Below are 20,468 nucleotides of genomic sequence, written 5' to 3' on the forward strand. Positions count from 1 at the left end.
ATATCCCACCTACACACACTTTTGATTTTGAGCACATAGATCAAAATCAGGACACCACGGGTGCTGCTGACACTAATATGCATGACGATGATGATCTAGGAGGTCATGGCCTTGTAGATATGGCTGCTTTCAAACTTTGGAAAATCGCCAAAGCGTACTTGAACACACCCTCTCTGCACTCAATGCAAATGTTACAAATCTTTCTGAGCTACTTGTGAAATTTATGAATTCACAGACGGCTCAAGGAGTCACAAGTGGCACGGTTCAAGGAAACCAAGTTCGCACGACTCAAGGAGTCCAAGAGACAAGTGCTTCAGAAGATGCAGAAGGTAGCAATGCATTGCTTAAGAATATCACCATTCCCGAGTTTCACGAGGAAGAGCGTGATCGCAACAAGGATGCGGTCAATATGTTTTTACACAAATGGAGTGATATTCTTAGGTTGACACACACCTTGGATATAAAGACGGCTGTGGAAACAAGTCTATCTCTTAAAGGCAAGGCCTATAAGTGGTGGATGAAATTTCTAATAGATGCTCGTCCTCTGTCTTGCTTGGGCTGTGTTTCAAGCTTCTTTCTTCAAAGAGTTTTTGGACTCTAATAAAGAAGATAAGGATTGGTTAGCATGGGATGCATGCCGCATGTTTGGCCTCTCTCACACACAATACCTTTTGAAGTATCGGAAAATCACTTACGATTAGTGTTCGAAGAGCTACAAACTCACGCTCTGTATATTAAGCAAAGCAAGTGCGATTTCTTTAAAATAGAGATACATTACCTCGACCATGTGAACTCTTATGCTAGCATCAAGATGGACACTGACAAGGTCGCTACCATTCTCCAATGGCCACATCCCAACACGGTTGAGGAGCTTCAAATATTCTTAGGCATGGCTGGATTTTATCGACAGTATATCCGTGATTATGCCAAAATCGTTGTTCCTATGATGGATCACTTAAAGCAAAAGGTAAGACCTTTTATTGGGAAGAAGCCCAAAAATGCAGTTTTGAACAGCTCAAGGTAGCTATAGCCACTGCTCCCATCCTAGCAGACCCACTTAAGTCGTTTGTGGTAGAGATTGATGCTAGTGATAAAGCAATTGGTGTGGTACTTCTCCAGGAGGGAAGACCTATAGCCTTTGAAAGTAAAAAGTTAGATAGAGCTCAACAAAATTATTATGTCTATGAGAGAGAGCTCTATGTCATTATTCATGCTTTACGAAAGTGGTGACACTACTTATATGGTGCCAAGTTTGAAGTAGTTTTTGACCATGAAGCCGTAAAGCTAGATGGGCAAAATTCCTTCAAGGTTATGATTGTGAGCTTCAATATCGCAAGCGACGATATAATGTAGTAGCGGATGCACTCAGTCGGATGCCTCAGATTAATTCACTTGCTTTCACAAAAATAAAGAGTGGATTTTTGGAGTCATTACATGGCAAATATACACGAGATCAATCATATGCTAAAGTGTGGAGTGCAGTTTTAAAAAGGGATCCCTCACACTCGCATGTCTCTGTACAGCCAGATCAACATGTCTTTGCACGCGCAGATAAAAACTTCAACACACAGAGCTCCACCCCTACTCAGGAAGAGCTTAAGTGATGAAAGAATTTTTTCCATTGATGATGGCTACTTACTCCACAAGGATAGAGTATGTGTGCCAAAGGACTCAGACACTAGGCGCCAAATCTTATTTGAGTGTCACGATAGTCCAAGTGCTGGTCATCCAGGTATTCATAAGTTGTATGCCTTAGTTCGATGGTAATTTTGTTGGTTGGACCTACATCATGATGTTCAAGAGTACGTACTAAACTGCCAACAGTGCCAAGTTAATAAGGCAGAGTGCCTCAAGGTAGGTGGCCTTTTACATCCTTTAGAGATTCCACAAGGTAAGTGGGAGAGTATCTCTATGGATTTTGTAGTAGGACTACCTACTACAAATCGTGGCCATGATGCCATATGGGTAATTGTAGACCGTCTCACAAAGATGGGTTGATTCATTCCCAGTAAGACTACGATTAAGACACCGGAATTAGCACGGCTATTTGTAGAGTATATATATAGACTCTACGGTCTTCCAGCTAGTATCATTAGTGACAAAGATCGAAAGTTCAATAATCACTTCTAGAGAGCTATGTTTCAAAACTTGAAAACTAAAATTAATCTAAGTACGGCTGATCATCCAAACACAATTGGTCAAACTGAAAGAGTTAATCAAGTGCTAGAGGTTATGCTACGAGTGTACGTTAGCAAGAAGCAAACCAATTGGAAAGAATACTTACCTATATTGGAATTTGCTTATAATAGTTCAAAGCATGTGACTACAGTGTTTAGTCCATTTATGTTTTTATATGGATTTCAACCTAGATCACCCGTTATGGTGGGGTTCTAAGGAGAAGATACAACAAGTGAAGTATTTTCTCCAAGACTATTTTGACATGCCTCGAGTTGCTAGACAAAATGTTAAGCAAGCTCAAGATCGATATAAGAAGTACGCAGATGAGCATCATCGTCTTGCTACTTTCGAAGAAGGAGACAAGGTTTTCCTCAAGGTTCTAGAGCATTCAGAAAGTCTGAAGACGGGAAAAGCTGCTAAACTTTCACCATGCTATTGTGGACAGTTTACCATTCTCAAACGTATAGGTCAAGTGGCCTATAAGTTAGCTCTTCTAAAGCACTCATGAGTTCATCCTGATTTTCATGTTGGTCGTTTACAAAAATATCTAGGACAGAATGATAATGTCATTGAAATAGGTGTGTTAGTTGACCTTATCAAACCTCCAAGCATCCCTCATTAGCTCAAAAATATTTTGGATTCTCATGAGCTTCGCACCAGACATCACGTCAGACGACGGGTGTTGGTAAAATGGCTACATAGACCTGAAGAAGGTTCTACATGGGAGAATGTCTTCGCACTTAAGAAACGTTTTCCTACGTTTGTTTTTGAGGATGAAAACAATTCTCCAAAGGGGGGGGGGGGGAGGGGGTAATATAAGGACATGGGTCCTACTACAGGCAAGGCCACAGGCACGGCCGGACAGTGTGTAAGCTTAGGGGAGGCTATAAGATAGCACGGTTGGGTGGATACTAGCACACGCATTACCACCGCCATTTCAGCAAAGAAAAGCACTCTCTTATGGGAGGAGGTCGATAAAGCAGCTACGAATTTTTGGCTCATTCAAGAGCACCATCTTGACACTTCTTGTTGTAGGAAGCAGGCAATAGGGAATAAGTTGGCGTACTATAGTGATGGCACTCTAGGGTTTAGTGGAATTCTCTCCATTTTTGACAGGGATTTGGAGCCATAGGTTGTGTTTAACCACATCTCAGGGAGGGTCCTTGGGGTAAGGGTCAAGTGGGCAGGCCAGTCCTTCACCATTATCAACATCTATGTTGTCTGTGATGCTAAGGGTAGAGCCAAATCTGGGTGGATCTCAAGGAGCAACCTCTCGAAGGAAACTGGTGCATCATGGGAGATTTCAAGATGGTTGAAGCTCAAAAGAACAAGACCGGATCATCTAGTCTGCTAGCTGGTTCTAAAAAATCCAAATGGCAAGCACTTTGTAAGAAATGGGAGCTCCTTTATTTGTGGACTACAAGCCTGTGGAGTAGCTCTCCTGGCTTGACATACACGAGCCTCCAATACGCCAACACGGCATCCCTTCTAGATAGATGCTACATCTCCCAGAGGCGGACTGGTGTTCCCTTTCTGTGGTGCAATGTGTCGATACCTTCAAGAGTATGTCAGATCACTTTCCCCTGAAGCATCACATAACGATGGCTACTAATGATGCTTGCTCCCTAGAGGGGAAGAAGAAGAAATTAGTCTTAGGGGATCATCCCTTCAATGATCCTCTCTTCAGATCCTTAGCTAAGATGTATATTTGCAAGCTAAGACAAGATGTGGAAGCAGCATACCCTCGAGTCTAGCCCTCCTTGGTGCGTAGAATCCAATTGTTGATAAAAAGAGCAGGGCCCAAAGTGAAGAAGTCTTAAGAGGTCACAAATAGGGAGTTGAAAGAAGAATTAGAGGAGCTCTCCAAAAGAAAGCAAGAAGGAAGAGATCTTGAGGAAGAGCACAAAAGATGGCTTGAGGCCAAAGTGCGTCTCATTGATCTACAAGCTGAGGAGATTAATAAGACCGATTGCTGGCCAGATAGCTTGTCCTCAAACCTGAACCCGCCAACCAGGCTCATTTCTTCACAGCTCTCAAAGTCAAAAGAAGAAGACTCTATTACAACAATCACCAACGAGAGGGGGAACGTACTAAGAGACCAGAATGCTACATCCAAGCTCATGCTCGGTTATCTCAGTCAAATTATTGGCCAATCAGAAGTCTACACTCAGGGGGTCGAGGAGGCCAGAGTCCTTTTGCTTGGTAAAGTCAAATGTGATATACTGCCTACTGAAGCAAAAGAATTAGAGAGGCCAATCTCTGCAATTTCGAGAGGATCTTAAAATCCCGTCAGCAGAGCTAACAAGCATGGCTCTATTGCAAGGGCAATTGGATGCTAGCCTTAAAAGAGGGTTGATCAAACATATTCCCAAGTTGGTTTGTTTCTCATGCTAAAGCACTATCTCCATCATGACAGTTGCATAGAAGATCATTGCTAAGGTGATTCATTTAGGACTAGACCTTGAACAAAATCATCACCCCCCACCAACATAGATTCATCAAAGGGCAGTCAATATATGACAACATCTTGGCTGACAACATCTTGGTTGCGATGGTTGGCATTGAGTACGCTTCTTTCACCAAAGCAAGAATGTATTCTCCTCCAACTTGACCTAGATAAGGCTTACGATAGAATCTCGTGGTCTTACATTGAGGCTATCATGAAGGCTTTGGGCTTTGGACCCAAAATGTGTGCGATAGTACACATGCTCGGGGAAGGAATTTACTATGAGCTTCTCTTCAACAACAAGATAGTGGGAGAGGTCAAGTGTTCTATCGAGCAAGGCTATTCCGTTGTCCCGCTACTTTTGCAATTGGCTCTCAACCTATGGTGACCACACTCGAGGACAGTGCGAGGAAAGGGGAAATTCAAGGTCTTTCGCTTCCTAGAGGAAAACAACATCTTGCAAAGTTGTTTTCAGATAACTCTTTTCTCTTTCTTAAAGCCAAGTCAAAAATGCTAAGAAGAGCCCTCGAGATTGTTCAACTTTTTGCTTCTACTTTTGGCTCAATGTGCAATATTGAGAAATCAAGATTGATTTCTCTCTCAGAAAGCAACTCGTTCGACCCCGCAGAATGTTCAAGAGAAGTTATTGGCAAGGGCATTGTGTTCAAGCAGCTAGGCGCCCCACTTGGGGTGGGAATTATGGATAAGCAAAGATATGACCGGTTCTTGACCAAAATAAACAATAAAATGGGAAGATGGAAGTTTGTGCTCATCCCCTTCCATAGTAGAGTCACGGTGATTAATGCTTTCATGATCCCATACATTTCATTTGTATTGCCACTGCTAAAATTAAAAATCCAATTGGAAAGACTTTTTAAAGCCTATCAAATGGTTCCTATGGAAAAGAAACACTAAAGCCACAACCCCGCTTCATGTGCCAAACTTGTTGTCTCTTTGACGGACCAAAAGTAGGAATGGGCTATCATGGCCTAGGATATGATAAATGAAGCAAAGCTTGCCTTGAAAGAGGGCACATGGAAGAAGGCCACGGTGCAAGACAAGATCTTGGCACCTTTTTGGACATTCCTGAAGCTTGGCGGTTGCACAAGGGAACTAGCACGAAAGGGTAACAAAGAAACTTCAACCCTGGAATGGGGGGAGAATTTCAAATACTTCAGGGATTCCTCTCTCAATTGGTCCCCTTGGCTCTCCAAACTTGGAAGGGTTCCTTGGACCTTTATGGAGAGAAGTTGCATGTCTGGTGAACAACAAAGGAATTTCTAAACTTTCTCATCTTTGGGATGACAGAAGCTTTTGATGGAAGGATGTGGAGCTCATAGTATTGTAGCCGAATTTGGGTAGATACGAAAGGCTTTTGATCACTAGACTCTTGGAAGTGTTGTCTGCTGATCAGAAATAGATTGGAGATCTCGACATTGGCCGAAAGACAAAGTGTTATCGCTTCCCAAAACCCAGAGTACATATAATGTGTTGGTATACAAAGCAGATTGGTTTGCCTCTCTCACTAGAATCTGGAAGAAAACTGGTTAGAAGAGTGTTGGCAAAGGAATGTTAATGCCATTTGGGCGATTAAATGGCCTAAATATATGATGGTATTCATCTGGAAGGTCATGTGGGGAGCCTTGCCTACTGGGATTAAGGTGCGTGCTAGAGGGATCGGTTCTGACACTTACTTTGGCTCCAAGTCAGCCTCTAAAGACCCCCTTCATCTGTTTAGCAAGTGGCCTACTTCACGGGGGGTTGGCAACTAAGGTTTGTAATTGGGTACGGAGGACTTGGAAGATCATTTTCTTCATTGATGACCTGATCCTAGGAGGGCATGGATTCCAAAGCCAGGCCATTTTGGTGTGCACCCAAATTACTTTTGCTACCTGAACCAAGTCTGGAAGTCTAGGAACCTTTGGGTATTTGAGGCCAAATTGGGTGGAGCTCATTTTGATGATATTGTGTGTATGAGCACTGAGCTCATCCATGGTGTAGGAGCAAGAAGAGGGTCAGCTGACAAGGATGAAGAATCAATTAATGCATTGAGCTGATTAGAACATTCAAGAGGGTAGGTTTCTAACCTCTGGTTTAGTATCCTCTTTCTTTGAGTACAAGCCTTTGTTGGAACCCTAGCCCCCTCAAGGCACAGGTAGTGCTTGAGGGAAATTGTATTCTTTTAAAGTTAATATAAATTCTCTCAAGTCACAATTGTGAGTAGAGGAAAAAAAGAGAATAGGCATGGTGCAAGAATAGATACCAAAATATTTCCATTGTCCTATAGGTGAGGTTTAATTGGCAAGAACAGTAGTATATGGAAATGTGAAGGGACACATTCCTTGCCTCGTCTTGCCCGGTCCCTTGCTATTCAAACATCCCTTTAGAGCAAAAGAGTAGTGTAATATAGTGTTTGTGAAGCCTACTAAGGAAGAGTTCTTCTAGGACATCTTGCGAAGAGCTTGCGAGTAATGTTTTAGTCAATTCTAGCAAGATAATAGACTCTTAATTTATAAATGGGGGTCTACTACTAGGCTCACACGACTGCAAGTTGCTAGCATAAACATTATCCTAATCTAGCTTGATGAAATGATCACGTGTGTGTTACGTGCAAAGGAAGAGTATATTTTGTGTAGGTGTTGTATGCATACAAGTTCACTCAGCGTAAATGCAAAACATTTGAGACCAGAAACGTGGGCATTTAACCCCGAAATGTTTCACTCTGAGCTAAGGCCTCATTGAAACGTCTAGCCGAAACACCAATTTTGTGTATGTATAGAGTTATGTATAGACAAAATAAGTGTTCACAATGCAATGTATATGTGCACATATTTATGCCCAATGATGAATCTTAATAAAGATATATAATTGTACATCAAAGTCTGTTACAATTCAACATAGCTCTCTGAGTCTCTTGTCACATATGACGAGAGAGGATGAGAGAGAGAGAGAGAGAGGGAGAGAGAAGACGAGAGATGAGAGATACAAGAAATACTCCCGTTTTGTTCACCAATTACCCTCTATATGACAAGTGTATACATGAATGCATGTGATGTGTGCACAAGAGAGCGAGCATGGAAGAAAAGAACCAAGAATAGTAGCTAAGTAGAGACACATGCTATGTTAACCTTGAAATAGCATATACATGGTAAATAAGTAACTTTTCAATGGTCAAATTCTCTAAGTAGAATTTTTTCTTTAGGTGTTCCAAGCATTTCACCTACAAGGTGAAACGTTTCGATCATTTCACTTGTTTCGCGTTTCAAGCCTACTGAAACACGTTTAGCGGTTACGCTGAGTTCACTTGGACTTATGCCAAAAAAATAAAGCAGCAAGAATAACTTGTTGGGTCAATCCTAAACCAAATGTTCAAACCAAAGTTTTGTGATAAGGAAATTCAAAGGCGTAACCCAAATAAAGAATGTCAAGCTTGACCCCGCATAATAGTATCTTCGCCATCAAGGGGGAGATCACGTGTATTTTATCTCCTACCTACAATATTTTTTATAAAAAGAACTCCCTTATGTAGCACTTTTCATAATGAAAGTATCTCTTATGTATCGAAATTCTCACTATTTCAAATTAAAATTTTCTTATGTATGTATATTTTTTTGTAACTCTACAAAGAACAATTCACCTTTATGTTAAATTCATGTCCTATCTTACATATTTTTTTTGTTGCAGGGGATGGTAGTGGGAGGTTCTAGGGGACGCTTGGCATGGAGGCGTCTCTACACGCAAGGGGAGGATTTGTGTTACAGATGAGTGGGGGTTCTCCTCGCATGTGAGGAGCCTGGTTACTCTATGCCTCCCGGCACATGCGATCTTCTCGGCCAATTCATTTTTGGCTTTTGGTTTGGCGGTAACCTTTCCCTCAATTGGGGGAGAATCGTGCTTGCCTAGCCTAGTTCGTGTCCTTGTCGCGTGGTGGTTTGACAGGTTTTGAGGTTTGGAAATCTCTGCTTTGTGGCAGTTTCGGTTCGGTGTGTGGTTTGGGGCTTGGCCCTTCTGTTGCATGGGCCTGCATGGTGGTATTTGGGCTCCAACTAGGGCCCGCGGATGGTGATGGTGGTTTTTGGTTCTCTGCTCACATGTTGTGACCTGGTTCTTTTGTTGATGTTTCTTGGAGGTGGTACTGGTTCGATGCCGTCGAGTTCTGGCTAGTGGAGACCCGGTACGGTCTGGTTCGGTGGTGGTGTTCTCTTATGGTCTTTGGGATGCAAGTCTGATTCATTTTTGCTCTGGCCTCTTGAGTCATAGTGGGCTCTCGTGCAGAAGAGCTCCTGTGGTGGCACCTCCAGAGTCTATGCTGGGTGATGGGGACTATGGGCCCCGACCCCTTCTTGGCATGTAGTTTTTGTTGTTCTCTGGTATCAAGGGTTGCACTCTTTTCAGCCAAGTACTAGGATATGGTTCGGTTGACGGGGTGGCTTCCCTGTATCAGCCGATGTACTTGATCTATGGTGTTGTGTGGTGTAGTCGTCTCGTGTTGTCATGTGGTTGGTTGTCTGGATACCGTGGCTCGATTCTGAGCAGGATTTGGGCTTGTACATTTTTTTATGATTATTAATATAACATCACTCACATATTGTGAGTTCTGCAAAAAAAAAGGATATAGTTCTTTGGATTTCTATTTAAAGTCAACATTCAACCCTTAAATGTTATGAACAAGAAGTGTACCAGAATTCCCACGTTTTACTTTGTTGACCCAACCGTTTTTCTTAAATGAGGCTAGAGAATGCTCCATGTAACCCTCATGGCTATCATTGATTGATCACAATGCCAAACTCACCTAATACCATTTGCTAAAAAGCTATACATGCTGGTTACAGAGCACACACACTTCAACACTGATCTAGGAACTTGACTCTTAATTTCTTCCATCCATACAAAATAATCCCCATAATTCTATAAGCTACATCCCTATGTCAAATTTCTACGCACCTATTTACTTGTAGGAGGATGTTAACACTAATTCTGTAATTGGACACTCAAATGTCTTGAGACACTAAAGTGTCCAGTTTTTCTAGCAACTTGTCATAATTATTTGGTGAATCTAGAAAAAAAATTAAGAGGCCACATTCATATCTTAGGTCAACTATGAGGTGAAGAACATAGCCAAATTTTACTTTTGCCAAAATTAATACCAAATTAAGATTATAATGATAAGTTTTAAGATGAAAAAATCATAGAAATTTAGTGCAGTTTTAACAAAATTTTCATAAATTGAATATACTTCTCATCAAAATAAGATTTTGCATAGATTTCAAGGTGTATGGATAGGAAAAAACTTATTTTAGCAAGAAATTGAGCTTCATAACTTAGTTATGGCACTAGATTTTTGTTATAATCAAAAGACCAAAATCTTGAAAATGCTGACAAAGAGGAAAATTTTGGTCTTTCAAAGCCTCTTTCATTAACATGAGGAGGTTATGGGACAAAACCTAAGGTGTATAATGTATCTATAGGTCAATACCCATCAACTAAGCATTTTTCAAGGGTTCAAACTCATAGGCATCTTGTAATTTAAGCCCATTTTAAAAAAAATTATAGTGTATAATTTCTTTTAAAAAAACATTGCTATGTAAAACTAATGAAAGTGTGTATATAAATCTCGCAATTGTGTCCATATGAGGTATTTGTATACAAATAAGTGAGATGAATGAAAAAATCCAAAAGTGGACTTTCTTTTAAGGCTTATCTTTGATAAATTAAAAAAATCATAATAACAACATGCGCAATTTTTTGGATACGCCATAAATCACCAAATGTGGTTTGCATAACCATTAAAAATTATCACCTTATGTAATGGAGTCATAGATCTAGTATATATGCATCATATGACATTGTAAATTTAGATGAACAAAGGTTTTTTGTGATCGTTAATTGAATTTGTGAACGTTGATTCTACTCACAAAGGATTTTATTCTCACATGAAAATTGCAAAAATATCAAACACATATATAAGTAGTTACCACGGATTATTGCATGCACCCTGCTCATTTTCTTCTTAGGCTAGAGTATGAGTTTTAATGAAACATTGAATGCTGTTTTGCGTAGGTTCTTTTCATGAATGTAGTTACTATTGAGGTTATGATCAAAAGTGAGGGATTATAATTTCTATGAGTACTTTGAATAACATTTTATAAGTTTGCAAAAGCATTTCTTGAGATGTGTTCTAGATTTCATGTACCATTTTATTTAAATTCGCAAAAAAACGACACTAAAGTGTCCTTTTTGGTACCAAACTAGTGTTAATTAACTTTCCCTTTGCATAGCACATGTAGAGCCTACAAACCTACCTAGGGAAGCTTACATTGATCCATGCGTAAGGCTAGATAGGGCTTGTTAACTTTTACTTTCTTTTCAAATTTAAGAGTGCAACTAGTCTTCTAAAGCAAAGATGGTTGGCTACATTGGTTGTTGGATGTGGATGAAACAAAGATGTTTGTTATTCTTTATACTTGTGACACTGAGTATATGCGCAAACGAAGAAGAATAGTGACGATATCAAGCCAAAAATAGGTTGATCCAAGGCAATATGTTGATGTGAGAGTCTTGACCGAGTGAGATAAAGCACAAGCAAGCATGTTGCCATGTCTACATTAGTTGAAATTGTTTACACTCATGTTACACAAGTTATTGACATGTCCTAGATGCTCTTATGCCTCACAAGACTAGTTTTGATCATCCCACTTGAGACACAATAGTACCTAAGTGGCATATCACGTCGATGTTATCCAGGACCCGTTCCATTCTGGACCGGGCTTACTGGTTGGATGAAAATCTAGGACCCTTTACAATGGTTACGTCAAACGTCCGATGAAAGTTAAGGACAAATTCATCATAGTTTATGTGACACTAAATCTTTTTCTTGTTCAGTGGTTGCATAGACTATGTTTGTGGATTGCATGACATTTGTGAAAGTACACATGCTTGAAGCAATGACCACTCATACACTTGCACTAGTTTTGATGTTCTATAGCACTATCTTGTGGAGGCTAGCATTCATTCCTTTATGCAATGGTATTTAAAACTGAATAATCTCTTACGTATGACATTTTCATCATTGCTTTGTAGTAGTAACAAAGAGATGCAAAATGGCTTCAAGCTTCCAATTTTTGGCTTTGCAAGTAATGTAATCAGACTCCTCTATGGGGAATGTGAAGGGAATTCCTTGTTTATTACACTCTTGATGTGTCAACCTCTCATGTTGTTTTGAAATTCATAAATGCTTGAAGTAAAGGGTTACATTGTAACTTAAAGATACTTAGATTTCTATATACAACGTACACTCTTGGTGTCTTCACTTGACAATAGATGGACAAGTTGATGGTTGCCACATTATGATTGGTTTAGTTGGCTATTGAAATATTGAATTGTGTAATTCTTTATTTCTTCTTAAATGGCCGAAAAGCCTTATTTGCCCTGAGGTATATATGTGATTTTGGTTTTCATGCTATTTCAACTTCCTACATAAAGTTTGTCGGCAGTTTTTGCTAGCACTCATCTATTGAATATTCGGTAGCTTGTTCAATGCCCAGATGTGTTGTCTATAGACTTGCTGAGCCTTATGGTTACATCTGAAGATGCCTTCCTCAACGAAATTTAGGATTAATGACCAACCAATGCCACCAAGATTATTCTTAATAAATAAAAACATTCCACAAAATTAACTTTCTACGTTCTTTATCTTTTGGAAAATCCCTCCATTAGAGGTTTTCACCAATACTTATTCAAGCTGGAAATGGCAGTTTCTAATCAGTGTGAAGGTAAAATTGAAAGTAAAAAAGACATGGTGGTTTGGTTTTCGACCTTTCCAATGGAGAGGTCATGAATATCGGATACGCTACATGGAAAAAAAATTAGCGCGGGGGAGGGGGAACACAACCAACAAATATATCAAGCCATCCGAGTAGTTTGTAGGTAACTACTAAATTCAGCTTAGCTAAAAGTTTGTGACAACTGCTGACAATACCATCAGAGCTTGTGCCATAGTTATTAAGGGACAAGCATAAACAAGCAATTCAAAGATAGTAATGATAAGCATGCCTCATAAAAGCAGTAAAATTGTTATCCAAGAAACCAATATGATCCACAATTACTCAACCTAAGTCTCCTCATAAAAGCCTTTTGACGGGCACAGTATAAACTGTGAAGGTGCTCAAACAGCTTCCATTCTAGAATAAGTTCTACACCAAGGCATAATAACTCAACAGATGGCGGCTCTTGGAACTACACAATGCTGTGAGGGAGCGTGAGCCCCCCGAGCGTGAGTCCCCCCTCCCTATTGACAGAACCTTAACAAGGACTCAACATGGCAAGAGCTCGTGACCCTCAAGAGCTGTGGAACAGCAAAGGTGATTGATCACAACTTGCTTACCACCAGAAATGCAGAAAACGTCAAAAAAACTTGAGACCTCAATCTTCACATGTAAAGCAATATTCATGAAACTCAATCAAGACACCCCTTTTTGACATATGTTGACTGTTGGCAGTATGCGATGAAGGTCCAAAGAAAAGAAAAATACTCTTTTATGTTCGTACGTAAGGTTTTGTGATGAATTTCCTGAAGAGAGAAGGGTCTTTCATTACAAAATAAATGTATACACTGGTGATGAGTTAGTGGTTAGCATCACCATGATTCCCTTGCATTTTCTTACCCATGGTACAAAGAACCAGCTTCATCTGGTAAAAGAACCTTGACAATTCCCACACAAGCAAGCAAGCGTCGTCAAAAGAGCACACAAATGTAGAGTTATTACAACAAATCTTCAAGGGAATCCCGCTGGACGGAAGAGCAACTTTCCTTCTCGAAAGAAGCATCTTCTTCCTCGACGACTTCCTCAAGACTCCTGCACAGAAGATCCGACCTTCAATAGTGCTTCCCACAACGACATCAACCTTAGAAATGCAGTGAATCACCCAAAGCTTCCAATCACAAAAGTCACAATGGATCGTGAACAGCCATCAATCTTTAGCATACAAGAACATGGCAAGGCTCATATCTGACACAGTAAGGAATTGATCATCAAGCAAGTACATGCAGCGGACGTACATAGAACCCAACACCTTGTGCATACCTTGTGCACACTTCCTTTCCCTATAGGTAATGGCCTCTTCACCCAAATTTAGACCAATATATTAAGTAGTATAGTTGAACTGAAGCTTCAAAGAGACTTACTCTAAAGAGGCATCATCTTCACCTATTGCTGCCTTTTGCCTGCAGAAAGAGGTAGCCAAAAAACAGTGAATATATGCATTGATGTGATACAACAGCTACCATAGCTACAACAGAGGCAAAAGCTAAGTTCCTTTTTAAGATCGGTGTGCGCGAATGCTTACTTAAGGCTTCTGCTCTTTCATAATTAACATGTTTTCATAGATCAATACCTCCAAAAACTGTTTAAAGGTTGACTCTTATTCTCAGACTGATTTTCTTGTCTCTTTTCAACAGACATTGCATCACCAGGACTCTTTGCAATGACATCATTATCAGATCCATTCAGAAATTTATTTCCACCAATTTTGTTTGCAGCTCCATTACTTTCAACGATATCCAATCTCCCATTCTTATTTTCTTTCCAGACTGATAAAAGAGCGAAGGTTAGCTGATAAATGTTTTTTTCTTTTGAGACTTTGCAAACCAGCAGAATGTACTTCAGGAGTAACATGTTCAACAAATATTTCTGTGGATCAAAATGCATAATCCAATAACAAAAACTTGAACAAAATCTCTTTCAGCTAAATCTTCTATGTCATCGAACATACAACACTGTAAATTGTCACAAGACATACAACTGAATCGAATTTTGCGAACCTATTCAACCCTTCCCTTCCATGCAACGACATGTAGGTATTAATTTCGAGCACACTACGGCAAACAGTAGAGTAGTGAAGAAAACCTACCTAGCTCTTCAGCTCCACTGTGATCGTTTGTGGACGAGACCTCAAGATTTCTTGAGGAAGCTGCTGAATTGCGTGTTTGCACGATTGGTGTGAGCCTGGATAGCATAAACATGAAAACCCTCAAGTAACCCGAGGAAAATTAGTATTAAAGAAAATCGCAAGTAAGATAGCACATGCCACTTGCCCTCCTTTGCGTCCTAGCGGAGGAAGGTTTCCCGTTAACGACGCCGATGAGGATCTCCTGGTAGGATTGACCTTGTCGACATCCGCCTGGGTATCATCTGAGGAAGCTGTCACGGTGAGGTTATCGTTTTGCATTCTTCGTACTCCCAATTTGGTGAAGCTCCCAGTCAAGTTTGAAACATTCTTTTGTTGCTGGAGAGGAAAAATGTGTCATGAGTGTCACACACACCCACTGATCCTACTTCTTTAACTAAATTTCCTTAGGGCTACATGTACGTACACGCACACTCAGAGAAGAGTAAAAACTTCACAACAGAGGAGATGGCTTTTCTCCCCTTCCTTAAGGGTTCTTTTCTTGTGCCAGGGGAGACAAGGGGAGGGGAATTAGGAAGGAGGGCAGGTTTGGGATGGCAAAAGGTGGCACAGAAACTTTGTGAGCAGCAAGGGGGCATGGTTAGGAAATAGGGCAAAGCAACCACAAGGGGCTAAATTTTTCACACATTCTTTATTATTTAGTCCAAGTAAGAAAACAACGCAACTGCATGAATGTACCAAACAACCTTAAACAGCAACAATAGCAACCCACATTAATGTAAAGTGAAAACAGTAAATCCTCTGCAAGCACTCTTTGCCACAATGAAACTGCTAGCTTCTAATTTTTTTAAAGAAGGGGATGACTAACCGCCGATTGGAGTAGAGGTTTGGAAAAGCCTTGGTCTTTATTAAAATTATCAAGGGCGATGCTCACATCTCTTCACAATCAAGAGCAAGCATAAGTTTTAAGGTTGAGGCGACTGAACAGTATTTATTTAGGCTCTCATTTGAAGCTCTCATTAGCAACCATGGCATTGAATATCACGCAAACTGACGCCAGACTTTTTAGTATTGCACGACCTTTTACGTACCAATGCTGGACGGCTTCATCCTAATACTTTCACAGCATATGCTTCCCTCAATTCTCACTCAAAGGAAAAATATACAATCTTGGCCTAGTCTTTAAAAGCTACACACCATTCTGCAGCTGCTAATGATTGTGCTTTGATTATGTGTACCTCATTCTTCAAGTATGACTCCACAATGTCAACTAAAAGTGGTAAATCTCCATCCTTGCCAGAGCCTGTCTCTGCCTTCTGGCCCAATCTGTCTTTTAACTCTGATTTCCAAAATCCTCTAGGCTGATGAAGGCAATGGGCAACAGTTTTGGTTAGCACGGTGATATTTCAAAGAAGAAATGTGTGACAAATAGAAGCAATACCAGATTGCATTCAGGAAGATAGACTTTCAGTGTATGTTCCAACTGAGACCACTCCAAGTAATCGCATACAAGGGCTGTCAAAAGCTTACCTGCAGCACCAGTAAAAGAATAAAATCGTGACCTAGAAATTTGTTCAAAAATCAGTTCATTGCCTTGTATTGTCCCAAGAATTAATTGGAGTGAGGAAAAAATGGTTTATTGGCACCTAAATGACTTATCAGCAACAAATCAGCTCGTTGCCTTGTATTCTCCCAAGAATTATGGACTAAGGGGAAAATATGATTTGATGGCACCTAAATGACTTATCAGCAACTTTTCCCTCAAGGTCTAGCATCAAGATCGCCTGGAAGTCTAATCAGCCTCAGCATGTACTAAACATCTCTACCGCAATTAAAAGGCTTCAAGATCTATTATCACCGTCAGTAAAGAAAACCATGCATGATGACCGTCCTGACTCGCCAGAAACTTTCCCCTGGGGGTCTAGGAACAAAATCGCCTGGCAATCCAATCAACCTCAGCAGTTACTAGACATTTCTACCACAACTAAAAGGCTGCAAGATCTATTATCAACATCAGGAAAGAAAACTATGCATGATGAACATCCCAAAAAACACTCAAAGCAAGCTACTGCTTGTTAAGCAGAAATTATATCCAATCACAGAAAATGATAAGAGGAAGACAAAGTAACACCTTACAAATGATTTAGCAGAAATTTTCATGCAAGCACATAGCAAGTCACTGCAAAACAGACACAGCGTTTAATCAGCTGTGCCTGAACATTATATGAGCTGAACCCATGCCTGTAGGGGAAGCATGTAACTCCTTTGCACGTTCACTGCAGCTTCCTAAGAGAGCAAAGGTAGGATTCTCTTCACTTTCCAAGCTTCTGTCCTCTTCCTCTATGGCCGCGAATATGTTTGCTCTGAGCTCAGCCTGTTTTTCAAATATACCATTCAGAGATAGTTCTGAAGCATCAAGGGTAGACTAAAGGGCTGACCAAAGAAAAATCCAGTAGAGTCATAAACACGGAAAATCATGCAAATTAGGAGCAAAAACAGTTTTAAAACACCCACAAAACAACTAGAGTGGAAGAGCTAGCATTTGTTCACCTTTTGAAAATTGAATTCAGCAGGTCCTAAGGACTTCGCCAGTGTATGTCAGTATCCCACATTGTCTGGTAACAGATGCCTCCCAAAAGACTAACTCAGCTAAAAGCTCAACTCATTTGTGATGACTAAAAGTCAGTTAGAGGAGTCATTTGCACCAAAAAATAAGTCATTGCTTTCAAAGCACATGTACTGAAGGTCACTCACTGAGCCTTAAGGCACTCACTGCACATTGCCTTCTTTCTTCTGTTACAATCGTGGCACTCTGTGACACTTTCATTTTCATCAGGCCATGGTCGGAAAGTAGAAGCAAAGCCAAAAAAACCAAGTGATAGAATCACAAGGCCTGCCAATACAAGATGTATCTAAGACCAGGCGTTAAAGCCACAAAAGATATCTTGAAGTTATAATGAGCATAAATCTCTAAGAAAAAGGAGCTTGCCCAAAATCCTCAAGCAAGACTAGCTTTATGCAAAGCTACTTAAAAATAAAACTTATTCAGCTCAAGTTTGGGTGAAAACTTAGCATAAGGACTGAGCACATGCTTTATGCAAAGCTACTTGAAAATAAAAAATATTCAGCTCAAGTTTGGGTGAAAACTTAGATAAGGACTTAAAACATACTCAAATCAGAGCTGCTTGAAAATAAAAAATATTCAGCTCAAGTTTGGGTGAAAGGACTTATAGAATATACTCAAATCTTATAGATTGTAGATACAAACTTTAAAACTTTACATTTTTTCTCTCGAAACTTCAAATTTTATGTACAAGTTTCCCTCTCGAAACTACAATGGAACTGCTCATGAAACTGGCCCGTGGGGCGGTAAGTTTTGGCTTTTACCCGAAATTCTTTACTTTAAACGCACACACAAAGCACTTTGCAAAGGAAACCTGTGACAGGAATTAACACTTAAACACACACACGGTTCGGAAGCTAGAATGCTCCGAGCAGACACCGACAACCTATAGGCCTCAAAATTGGCGCGCCTTTCGGTATTTCTTTATACTTTGAGAGGGTAAATTACAAAGTAGAGTTTTGGGAATCCTTTACCTCTATCCCGCTAGATACTACCAGTTTTGGCCAAATTTCGGCAACATAACAGCCCCAAAACTTGCGTAAAACCAATTCCCCTGCTAGAACTCACTTCCACTGACATATACCCTCTGATTCCTGCCCAAAAACAGTAAATTCAGCACACTGTATTTACTGGTTTTTGCTCTGTTTTCAGCCCCAAACAGTCCCCTAGCTGTCCTCTGCCAGTGGGGCACAATTCCCACGGGTTCTGGCATCCATATGGCTGAAAAACAGTCAATTTCCTGCGCATACACAGCGCTGAATTTGCACCTGTACGGTGAGGTTACGACCCTCACCGGTGCTTGCTTTGGAGTAGCAGCTAGCTACCCTTGTTCCTGCTCAAGGAGGCTCTTGCCTCAGCACAAAAGCATGAAACCACACAACTATACATCAGCCAAATGAAGAGCCCTCTTGTGGGCATCACATAACTGCACGTAGGGGGGGGAGAGAGAGCAGTGTATAGCGTGCAGGGCATCACTCCTAGCACCACACTGTACATGAGAGGGAAAGGAAGCACTCCATAGCTCTTAACCTGTGACAGGAAGTAAATGAGGCCTCTCCTAGCTTAAAATTCAGCGTCTAATTTTCTGAATGAGGCAAGTGCATGAAAATATGCCACTTGGCGCAATTACAAGCCATTTCCCGTTTCAGGGTGCCGCCTAAAAATCTCCCGACTGATTGCCCAGTTGACTTCGCCGCAGAGTTGTTCAATGTTCCCCTTGTCATACCGAAGGTAATGACGCGAACACATTTCATGGCCCACAATAGCAGTTTCCTAATTTTTAGGAGATGCTTCCGTTGGGCTCCCATTGGTCATCTGACCATCTATCCTCATTGGGACCGCATCGAAAAGTGCAATGTGGCCCAACTATCGGATACTTACTGTTGGTATTCCCACCTTGACTTTATGCATGTATTGAGTGAATAGTATCCACCAACTTACTAAGTGCGACAATGGGACCTACATGATCTTGCCCTGAGCCTAGACATCCTCTTACTATACGAATTCCAGTGCCGACCACTTCCCGTCTGCGGGTGAAACTACCGTTCACATTGGCCATACAAGGTCCGACCGTTTGCTACTTCAAAAAGAGGGTCTCAAAAATAAAACAAAAATCATTGGAAAGAAACCAACAACTAAGGTTAGCAGTTGCCACGTCCTCGTGACATAGTTAACATCTGCCACGTCCTCATGACAGCTCATGTAGGAGTGAAAAGACTTTTCCGCAAGGTCTCTATCCACTTGTGATGTGTACAATAGGGCATAGGTGTAGACTCAAGAACTATTATTGTTCTCTTCTCCCAAATGGTGGATCTCTTCTTTTTAGGGATATCAAAGTTGCTCTTCATTTGAGTTGCCAAAGTAGTCTCTTTGTAGGTCCCCCATCTCAAAAGAGCACATTTTTCTACTTGTACTAGGATGAAATCTCTTTAGCCTCTAGAGAGCTATGTCTACATGCTATTGGTACTCTGCTAGTGTAATGCCTTGCATCCTTAGCTTATTTGCCATATAATTTAGATTGTGATGTACTGGTTTGCAATGCCATCTATGTGCATTGAATCTAAAGCTTCCATATCCACAGTTAGAAATGTTATCAATCTAAAAGTCCATTTTCTTATAAGTAAAACTATGTATAAATCCTAATGAGGATTGAGATATTATGCGAAAGATTTTGTGGCACCTTCGAGAGGATTTGTAGGTTTAGAGGGGATGGATATCATGCTGGCATGTATATATGGTGAAATACGTTTTAAAAGCTAGTGGACTATCTTTCCCAATCCAGCCACGTCTCATGCCATGTGAGTTCACAACTTCCTACTCCCCCTTGTTGCATGGTCTTGGTGTTCTTTTGTGTCCGACTTGCTACTGGACCATGAGTCGAGCCTTGAGAATGCAACCAACAACCCCGTGGACCACGGGTACACTATCTAGACATCTTTGTAAGGCCCGCTTGTCAACAGCTTCCTCCCCAAACATTTGAAAGTAATCCTTAAGAGGACAATGCATTTATCCTTCGATGGCTCTAAACGCCACACAACTAAGAAACATATTGAGCTTTGAAAAGCATTACCTATGTGTGTAACAGTTAAGAATATGCAATATAGTCATTTATCCACAAAACTATTTATTTTTTATTTGTGCTCCTTAGAGATAAAAATTATTGCAAGTTAAGGACTACGCTAGGCCAAGCTGATCCTTCAACAATGTTACACACATGTGCAACATTTAACGTGTATTATAATCAAATAGTCGATGAGCTCATTTAATTTTCACAAGTGTTCCTTCAAAATATATCAATTGCACAAAGTGCAACTA

The 20,468-nt window shown here is 40.5% G+C and overlaps 1 protein-coding gene across 1 annotated transcript in view; it reads right to left on the reverse strand.

Moving 5' to 3' along the window:
* Nucleotides 1–13,189: 13,189 nt before the first annotated feature.
* The window catches only part of LOC147451116 (uncharacterized), a 36,233-nt gene continuing 28,954 nt past the window's right edge, over nucleotides 13,190–20,468 (reverse strand). The window contains exons 2-11 of the mRNA XM_086520083.1: nucleotides 17,285–17,423; nucleotides 17,081–17,106; nucleotides 16,772–16,904; nucleotides 15,972–16,060; nucleotides 15,769–15,891; nucleotides 14,718–14,908; nucleotides 14,534–14,628; nucleotides 14,018–14,213; nucleotides 13,809–13,847; nucleotides 13,190–13,479 (exon numbers count right to left, since the gene is read on the reverse strand). Coding sequence (XP_086376209.1) covers nucleotides 13,386–13,479; nucleotides 13,809–13,847; nucleotides 14,018–14,213; nucleotides 14,534–14,628; nucleotides 14,718–14,908; nucleotides 15,769–15,891; nucleotides 15,972–16,060; nucleotides 16,772–16,904; nucleotides 17,081–17,106; nucleotides 17,285–17,363 — 1,065 coding nt within the window. The 5' untranslated portion in view covers nucleotides 17,364–17,423 and the 3' untranslated portion in view covers nucleotides 13,190–13,385. The remainder of the gene's footprint in view (nucleotides 13,480–13,808; nucleotides 13,848–14,017; nucleotides 14,214–14,533; nucleotides 14,629–14,717; nucleotides 14,909–15,768; nucleotides 15,892–15,971; nucleotides 16,061–16,771; nucleotides 16,905–17,080; nucleotides 17,107–17,284; nucleotides 17,424–20,468) is intronic.

The sequence above is a fragment of the Adiantum capillus-veneris genome, chromosome 9 (genome assembly GCF_014529385.1).
Source record: "Adiantum capillus-veneris isolate H3 chromosome 9, ASM1452938v2, whole genome shotgun sequence".
NCBI classification, from domain to species: domain Eukaryota; kingdom Viridiplantae; phylum Streptophyta; class Polypodiopsida; order Polypodiales; family Pteridaceae; genus Adiantum; species Adiantum capillus-veneris.